This window comes from Thermobia domestica, chromosome 12, assembly GCF_964235325.1.
Source record: "Thermobia domestica chromosome 12, izTheDome1.hap1.1, whole genome shotgun sequence".
Lineage (NCBI taxonomy): Eukaryota > Metazoa > Arthropoda > Insecta > Zygentoma > Lepismatidae > Thermobia > Thermobia domestica.
In genome coordinates, this window is record NC_137465.1 from 164,460,754 (window position 1) to 164,470,632 (window position 9,879).

At 39.1% G+C, this 9,879-nt stretch overlaps 1 protein-coding gene across 1 annotated transcript; it reads right to left on the reverse strand.

Moving 5' to 3' along the window:
- Positions 1-7,970: 7,970 nt before the first annotated feature.
- LOC145666168 (uncharacterized) lies at positions 7,971-8,960 on the reverse strand. The gene has a single exon (XM_081733247.1). The coding sequence runs from the start codon at positions 8,958-8,960 to the stop codon at positions 7,971-7,973; it is 990 nt and encodes a 329-aa protein (XP_081589373.1).
- Between the last annotated feature and the right edge of the window lie 919 nt (positions 8,961-9,879).

A 9,879-nucleotide genomic window follows, 5' to 3' on the forward strand; every position in this document is an offset into this window, starting at 1 on the left:
AGGAATAAAGATCACATGACCATCATTTTGAAGGAAGTGCGGAGTAGCATAGAGTTCATTATATAATGTTACCATATCCACGCCTATGATATCCCAATACTGTTGATAGAGTGCATACGGCAAACCGTCACTCCCGGGACATGAGGTAGGATTACATTGCTTAAGCGTGTGAAGTATTTCCGCTTCTGTTAGTGGTGCAGTTAATGTCTGATTATCAGCCGCTGATAATTGTGGGAGCAACAAATTTAAATAATCGTGATACCCATGGGGAGGGTCCGTAGTGGCAGTATATAACGTTGTATAATGGTCAAAGAAAACTTTTTGAATGTCAGGGAGGGCCGTAAGTTTGGTATTATTATGATTCAGGGTGTCAATCACCTTCCCAACACGACGTTTATGTTTCGCCATATAGTGATAAAATGGAATGTGTTCATCGGGCAGACAGTCTCCATCTGGCAGGGTATGAACATATTTGCGTACATCATTAGCATGAAGTTGTTTTATCCATGCCTTCGTTTTGTGAATTGCAATCATATTTTGCGGAGAGCTGGGCAGGATCCAAAGTTCATGCAGCGCTCTGTAAAGATACGCTAGGGTGTCACGCTGGTCTCGTTTCTTTTCAGCTCCTTGCCATTTGAAAAAACTTCTTATTTTAGGCTTCACATATTTGACCCACAAATCATTTAGTGTCGGGTAGTAGTGACGTTGGCGGAGCCAGTACGTCCATTTAGTTCTAAACAAACATTTCGTGTCGGCGTCAGTAAGTAATTGAGTATTCAATTTCCAAGCTGTTTTTCCATAGGTTGTAGTAACACCTAGCGCAAATTTACATGTCCAGATTACTGCGGCATGATCACTGAACGGAACTAATTTCAAATGAATATCAGTGATGGAGGATACTAGATTAGTCGTTGCCAAAACTCGGTCCAACCGACTGCTCATAGTAGAATTTTTAAAAGTGAATTGGAGATCTCGCCGGTGGTGGACCCAGACGTCCTTGAAAGGTATTGATGAAACTAGTTGCTGTAGGGCAGGTGATGGAATAAACTTTCCCGTGGTATCAATTGCTCTAGAGACAGCATTAAAATCGCCTGCAAGTATTATGTTATTCGGAACATTCGGAAATAATGGTAAGATTTCAGTAGAGTAAAACTGTTCCCGTGCTATTCGATTATTAGTGCCAGAATACGAATAAATATTAATGATCGTAATATTGTCACAAGTAATGCTAATACCCCTGCCAGACGGTAAATGAATAACATTTGAGACCTCTATACCTCGTTTACATAATATAGCTGTACCCCGGTGGGCTGGTCCTATATTGACAAATGCAATATATTGGGGCAAAAAGTCAAATTCTGCAAACGCCACTTCTTGTAATAAAATAAAGTCAGTCGATGTTTGGTTGATAAAGCTTCGTAAAAGATTGCGATTAGCATCACTTTGAATTCCATTCAAATTTAAGGTAATATATGATCGAACATTTGGCTTACGAACTTCTTGCATTGACCCGGATATAGCGCACAGGAAAAGCAGAAACAAAAAGAAAGGAAATGACCTCGCTGGTACGTTTCTTAACAGACGGTACATTTGTAAACAACCTATATAACAGCATATAATGGAAAACAATGTAAATAAAGCTTTCGTATCGCAGGCACTATTACGTAAATCTTACTTTAGAGTCAAAATGACTATCAGACCGGGAAACTATCAACCTTGAAAAAAAAAGAGAGAGAGAAGAGCTGTGCGGTGTGTTGTTGGTCTCGTGTCTGAAACGTGTAAGATCGCAGAACGATATAAACACTTGGAACATGGTTTGTTTACGAATTCACTGGCTAACATTGTTTTCACCATTTGCTGGAGTGAGGGAAGACACTGCACTAGAAGGCCACACGGATAAAGCACTTGTTACGTCATTCCGTTCAGTAGATACTTTTGTTTTCCTTTTCTTTGACACGTTTTCACTTTGCACTGGCTGTAACGGAGGCTCTAATACAACAGGGGGAGTCACATGTGCTTCTTGGTTAATAGACACTTCAGGCTGTTTACAGTCGGGCGAGAGGTCAGATGACAGGGTCGTTGCAGTAGTGGGAATCATCTTGGAGGTAGCATGAGGGGCACTGCCTTCTTTACTCTGCTTCTCGGATACAGCTGACTGAAGAGATTCACTTTTGAGGGGCAACTGGGAAAAATTCCTCTCATCCTGTAAATTAGGAACCGAAGGGGAGGGGGTGCTCTCTAGAACCATTGGTTGGGCAGTAGAAACCGTTGGCAACTGTAAATCGGGGGAAGAAGGGCAATAACTAGGAGTTGTCGGCATCTTATCACTGAAAAGTTCAGTCATCTTAAATGCAGTGGGAGCTGAAGTAGATATCACCTGGGGTTTAAATTTCCGTGGACAGGCACTTGCGACGTGGTTCGGGGCCAAACAAATAAAGCAGGTAGGCGGTTGACCTTGATACATGACACTAGCACGACACCCACGAACCACAATTTTAGAGGGAATATGTTTCCCTAAAATCATTTGAACGAGTCTATTGCCATTATAAACTGGAAATGGTAACGTACTGGACCACAGTTCCTCCGTGATATGTATCACTTGTCCATAGGGGCGAAGCACTGCACTAAGCTCATCATTAATGATTTCCATGGGGAGATCCAATATGCGTACACGGGTATATTGTATACTTGCACTGGACAACTGTACTTGACTTATTGTGCCATTTTCATGTTCAAAATTCATGGTTTCCGGGTGCTGACGAAGAAAGGTGTCCACGTGATCTTGACATTTAAACTTGATGTACAAACTATAATCCTCATTATGAAGTTGAATCGCTGCAATATCCTGAATATGTAATTGCAATTCGGTAGTTAACCAAGCCTGTATCCTGGCTACACTGGGCCTGATAGTACTCGTCATCTTGTCAAATGCAATTCGAACTGTATTTTTACGTAAAGCATTCATTGTAAGTGGTACAAAACTATCGTAGAGTGACACAACAACTAAGATTCACTAAACAAAACTATTCAGAAATCCGGGTTAGGTACACTGACAGACACACTACTGAAATTGTATCAAACACAAAGGCCGTCAAGGCGAACGTATAACCTAGTTACAGCGGAGCTCACACACGAGGTGCACTACACCGCGTCTCACAACGAACTCCCAATTGAGCTAACAATTGCTGTTGCAAAAGCCTGATTTCTACAACTACCAGTTGCTGAATGGTGTGTATTAACGAAATTGGCCGAGATAATTGCTTCATATAGCTTTTACAATAATAATAACAATTATAATAATAATAATAATAATAATAATAATAATAATAATAATAATAATAATAATAATAAAGAAGAGGAAGAAGAATAAGAACAGAATTTAAAAAGTCGCATTGTTAAAAGTTTGGTGTGCGACGTTAGTCCTAATATGACATTTTATTTATTATATATAATAAATGTAAGCGTGGTTTATTCGTGCGTGCTACTCAAACTGCGAAACTCACTACCGTAGTCTCATAAGGGTTGTACGCCTATGGTACAGTAGCCTTGTGTCCCCCAACCGTGAAGAAAGTTTGGGTTTGAACCTATGTGTGTCCTAAGAGGAAGGAGGAGATTCAAAGAAAGAAAAGTGGTTTAGAAATTATGCAAAAATAGAATATCTCACGAGGTGAGGTGATATAGAGTTCAGCGTGTCTTTAGCTGTGACTCTATACAAGGTGTGCATCACGACTTAAGGTGGAACCCGAACCACACGACTCCTGCCGGGAATAGAAACCCGTATCATCTCTAGCTCTATCATGAGAGACACACAAGGGCGCCCATATTGTGGTTTTCAAAGGGGGCAAGTATAAGCGACATTTCAAATATAGTTTAAAATTTTGGGGTAAATATTCAAACAATTTTATTGAGTTTTCGATCTTGCAAAGTATGATTTCCTCTAGAGGGGGCAAGCGCCCCCTCTTACCACCTTAATGTGCGGCCCTGGAGACACAGGGACATGCACGAAAATAAACGATATTCATGTTAAATCCATAGCTTTTGAGCACATGATTTATGAAACCTTCTATATCGTTCACATCAAAGTTTAGCATTATCGGGATGGAGGTTTAATGGGAGGGGTGAAAATTTAATAATTCTTAATTGAAAGATAGGAGTGTCTATTCTATAGTTTTCGGGGTTGCTGAAATTAATAATTACACTCCCGATACCATTCAAGCGCAAAGCTTTACTCTTTCGTTAGCAGGAAGGTTATTCATTTACTTAACTCAGGAGACCTTAAAGTTAAGGATATGAAACTCGATGCATGTATTTCTAATTCAAAATTATTAGATACGTATTGTAGCTTAGACTTCTAAGGAAGGGAAGGGTCAGTTTATTCAATGATTTCCTTCACATTCGAATAAAATACTGTTCCATTATATTGCGAAAACTTATTTCGAGTAGTGTCATTGCTAATAGTTTTCCGTGTTTGTTAAGACCCCTACTCATTTATAACAGAATCTCACTTTTCCTGTGACGAGAGTAACACCTAAGCAAGCAGTCAGTAAAGTAAATGCCATTAAAATCTATATTCATAGGACACTGGTGCAAATGCAGTTGAGCTCTTTGGCAATCTTTAGAATGGAAAGCGAAAAAGGCCACATTGATATTGGAAATGTAGCTAATGAATAGTGCTCTCAAACGGGTCGGGCGGGTCAGGTCAACTCGGGTCGGGTTATCGGGTCAGCTCGGGTCGGGTTGTCAGGTCAGGCTAATCGGGTCGGGTCAGTCGGGTCAGCTCGGGTCGGGTTGTCGGGTCGGGTCAATCGGGTCAACTCGGGTCGGGTTGTCGGGTCGGGTTATTCGGGTCGGGTTGTCGGGTCGGGTTATTCGGGTCGGGTTGTCGGGTCGGGTTATTCGGGTCGGGTTGTCGGGTCGGGTTATTCGGGTCGGGTTGTCGGGTCGGGTCAGTCGGGTTATCGAGTCGGGTTGTCGGGTTGGGTCAGTCGGGTTAGTTCACTTTGGTCAACTGAGTTTAGGTTGAGTTTACACTCGGCTGGAGTCGAAAGCTGCTGTTTTTCACTAGCTGCCTAATTAAAAATAGCAATTTTCAATTGATTTTATAGAAACCATAAATCTATTTTGAACACTTGCAGCTAGTGTTTTTATGATAAATGCTTATTTTTCTACTTGTGTGTACTTTAATTTTTAAATGTGGAAGATTGATTTTACTAATCGGCTGTAATATTAATATCTACGCCAATATGGAGTCTGGATTTAGAACAAAACTAGAAGTTGTTTAAGTAACGCCAAAAGAGAGATTGGATATGGACGACCAAACTCAAGCAGGGCCGCGGTGGCTCAGTGGTAGAGAATTCATCTCTGGTGCATGGTGTCCAGTAGCGTAGCTAGAGTTTTTTCAGGGGGGGGGGGCAATGAAGGGCCCAAGAGGATTTTGAGGGGGACATCTCCAATATATATATATATATATATATATATATATATATATATATATATATATATATATATATATATATATATATATATATATGTGTGTGTGTGTGTGTGTGTGTGTGTGTGTGTGTGTATTCAAGGTGAATGTTTCCATCTTTATTGTTCATGATTTTACTCTTTGGAAAACAGTGAAAATATAAGAATTTAGTACCTCAAACAACTAGGATTCATTAATGCAATTGATTTCTAATATAAGTAAATAGTTATTTAATCATGGCGTTTAAAATATGTGTAGCTGGTTGACTTAAGTGGAAGCAAATACACTTTTACAGGTAAAGAAAATAACTTATAGTTTCATGCCTCTACTTGAAGAGGATCTTTCTATTCGTGTGGGCAGGAGCAAACATATCCACAACTTGTTAAAGATCTAACGATTTAGCAATTTTCTTCTCAATATAAAGTAACACTAAGTTTTTCAACCTATCATGAGTCATTGAGTTGCATATACAAGTATTTAATCTTTTCAAAGAAGAGAATGACCTTTCACATGTAGCACTAGAAACTGATATAATCACAGAGATGATACCTAGCTTGTAGGTTTCTAGGAATGCGTTTTTGTAGACACAAAGAAGTTCAACGAAATTCGTTAAGGAATCAGCTTTCGTTTTCTTCTCGTCTTTGTACAACTTAATTGTTAGAGCAACCCACATTATGCTTTATTTCTTGTTTAATTATGCTTTTTTTATATTATGCTTTATTGTTAATTTCAATGATTATTTTACATTAATCGTGTATAATGTATATTTATTATACATCAAACATTCTAAATATCTTGATCTATTTATTGATATTTTTTTTGCAACTAGTTTCTCTCATATTTAATGAACTTTCTACTTAATTCATTGTAAAGAGATGTGCTTTGCTCGAATAAATTTTTTCTATCATTTGTGTGCGCCTTACAGGTAGGGGAGATCGTTGTACCTTGAGCCACTTTTCAAAATAATTGAAATGACGTCGTTCCTAATATCATATATGCAAGTTTTTCGAGGTCAATTAAATCTCCAATCTTTCTTGAGTCTATTTACCTTGGAAGTAATCGCAAATCACACCTTACAAAATTTTCATAGCAAAATATAAATTACTCTGCATAATGGATCATGGTACAATATGCTCATGTACCTTGGGACAGCCGTCCTGTACCTTGGGCCACACTAAAAAGAAGGTTCAATGAAAAGAAAATAATGCATTTAACACAATAAGTTTTTATAATATTTTTCAAACAAAGTTTTCTTTGAACATAATTTACCTTAGTTTGATGTACAAAAGTCACAAACATTCTTTATAACCTTGCTGTTGATAAACGACGTAGATACAAATCAAAAGTCACAAACATAAGTTTCCCACTCACGACCTGTATTTAACGAACTTATATTTAACACATTAATTTATTTATTATATTTTTGAAATGAAGTTTTTCTTTGAACATTAAACAAAACAAAGTTTACCTTAGTTTGATGTACAAAAGTCACAAACATAAGTTTTCCACTTATGATCTGCTACCCCAGCACATAAATAGTGAGTCCACCGTCCACACTTAATGCACCTACAACACTTTTCTCCACTACAATCAGCCTCTTTCGAACTGCAACAATATAGGCATTCTTCCTCTGCACTATCTTCATCATCTGTAGGCACAAGAGAAAATGTAGATTCATCTTCACCCTCAGATGATGTTGATGATGACGATGATAATGATTGTGTCTCCGTTGTTTTTCTTCTCTTCATCGTTCCTTCCGCGCTATGGTGTGTCTTATGACTAGAGCCCTTCTTGCTAAGTTTGTCAGACTTCGTTTTGAAAATATCTCCTAAATTTCTGGCCAGTTTGATAGAGTTTTGATTTTTTTCATATTTTGCTCTTTTCTTCACACGATTCTTCTCTTTTTGCTCCTTTATAGCCTGTTTCTCGGGTGTGTCGGTTGCTATCATAGTTTTTCTTCTCTTCCTTGTAACATTGGCTTTTCTTTCTGGAGCCTTTGGAAACGGTTGGATTTCTTCTGGAGTGACAGTTTTCCTAAGTTCTTTTGTCTTGTTGGCCTCAGGTGTGCCCGATTCAATATTGTAGTCTTGCGTATTTGATGTCCCAGCAGTTGATTCATCCAAATGTTTCGAACTGAAAGCTTTGTGCACAATTTTCTCATTCTCATTCTCCAGGCCAACTGTAACCTCTTCTCATGGCTGCGTTTCTGTGACTTGATCTGTAACGTACGAACTCAGGAAATCGTCGTCGCTGAAAACACCTGTGTCTAGTGGATATATCCCTGATTTACGAAAACCGGATAATATGTTGATTGGTGTAAATGCCCTAGGAAATGCTATTCCCAGCGCCTCTGCAACTGCATATATATCGAATGTTTTCCCTTTATTGTTATACATCCACTCCTCAACAGCCTGATTATAAAATGTCTTCAGTGGTCCATAAACAGAAATATCTAAAGGTTGTAACTTATGAGAAGTGTGTGGTGGGAATGTTACCATCACTACACCAGCAGCAGAAGCCTGTTTTCCTTTGAACAGTTGACGAAGGTAAGAAAATGATCAAAAAACTTTAGAAAGGTTTCTTCATTGGACCATCCTGATACACTGGCGGCTCCAATACTTCCTGGGGGACTGCCAAATAACATTCTGTCCTTGAAGTGTACCCGGGAGAAAATTAACATAGGGGGAATTGAATTTCCAACTGCGTTGACGGCCGTGATCATAGTGACCAGGTTACCTCTTTCTCCTGATGTTGCACAACCGATCTGCTTGACACCTTTAGGGGCAACTATTTTGGACTGTCCCTGGACAGTGCTGAGCCCAGTTTCATCCAAGTTCCAGATCTTCTCGGGAGGAATGGGACCAAATCTATTGTGAACGTCTTTGATGTTGGTAAAAAAGCATTGAACATTATGGCGATTAAAGCTGGTAGCCCGGCTTAGGCTAGTTGCTTCGGGTTTCCTTATCGAAAGTTGAGTGGAATGTCTTTTAAGAAACGCACGCATCCATTCTTCTCCGGTTATTTGATTTTCTTCCCATGTTGCTGGATACTTCTTCTCATTCGCTTTAGCAAATTTGTAAGCAAGTACTCTAACACGTTTCTTAGTTAGCCCGTATTGCATTTTCGCAATAGTTTGAATATAATTTACAAGACTTTCTTCTTCGGCTTCTGTAAAAACTTTCTTCACTGCATAATTCACTTTATATTTGAATTCATTCTCTTTACTGTTTTTAAATTTATGTAAGTGTCGGATAAGAGTAGAGCGGCTTACATTAAACACTTTCGATGCTTCTCTATAGGATATCTTCTTATTTGGATCATTGGAATGGATAGCTTCAAGCGCATTTCGCAAGGCAGTTGGATCCACAGGATCTCTCTTCTTTCCAGATTTGCTACGGAGCATCTTTGTTGCAACAAGTCTTCCTGAAATTAAAAAAAAGAAAGTATCGTGTAACCTCTTGTACCATGAACCACGATCAATTTGGTCCATGGTACATGACGTAGCTTTGGCCCAAGGTACATAAGCATCTACATTTCAACAAAGATGGCTACCTAAATGCTACAATACAGCTAACACTCAGAACTTCACCAATATTTTACTTACCAATGGACGAGGCATTCAATGACAATATTCAAATTAATCCTAGTCTATTAATTCACAGTCGACACTCATTCAACTTAACACTGAAAATTTTACTTTGACCGTAGAAAATTGTTTTTCTCTCCTCACATAAACAACACTTTCTGAAACACATCCAGACTCGCACTGATGGACAATTGCACATCGATGAAGACTGTACTTCGGTGTTGGACACCAGAAAGCAGCACCTTCCGAGATATTGGAAATGGCTCAAGGTACACTATGCTCTTGGTACAACGATCTCCCCTACATATATACAGAAAGGGAAAGTAAGAGATGCCACCAAAAAGTACAGAAAGTGCTTAAGTTCAAAAAGTAAACATAACAATACAGTGATGACGCCAGAGGGGGGCAAGGGGGGCGAGCGCCCACCTAGTAGCTACTTCTGCCTCCCTGACTGCCACCTAGACTGCCCCCCCAGACTCGTACAATCTTTAACCCTATATTGCGCAGTGTTAATCCAAATTAACAAACCATGTTGAGGGTGATACTTTGAAAGTCATACCGTAGATGGTGCCACTTCTGTTTCAGATGGTTTCCTTTATGCCGTGCCATCTGTTATGAACACTCATAATTGCATCTCTTTCGGAAGGAGAGGTTTTCCAGCAGTTTCTGTTGCGAGGGCGGATACATCGTGGGTGAAATGCATTGCTTTGTTTATTTTTGAAGCAAGAGGAGTCGAAAACAGGGAAATTTTTCTTTGAAAAAATATTTTTCTAGAAGGTATGTGTCTGTTGTTTATTTTAAGTGCTTGTAACTCATCACACTA

Bases quoted from the DNA above. Each gene is read 5' to 3' on its own strand.
- LOC145666168 (XM_081733247.1), bottom strand. From the start codon at position 8,960: ATGGACCAAATTGATCGTGGTTCATGGTACAAGAGGTTACACGATACT.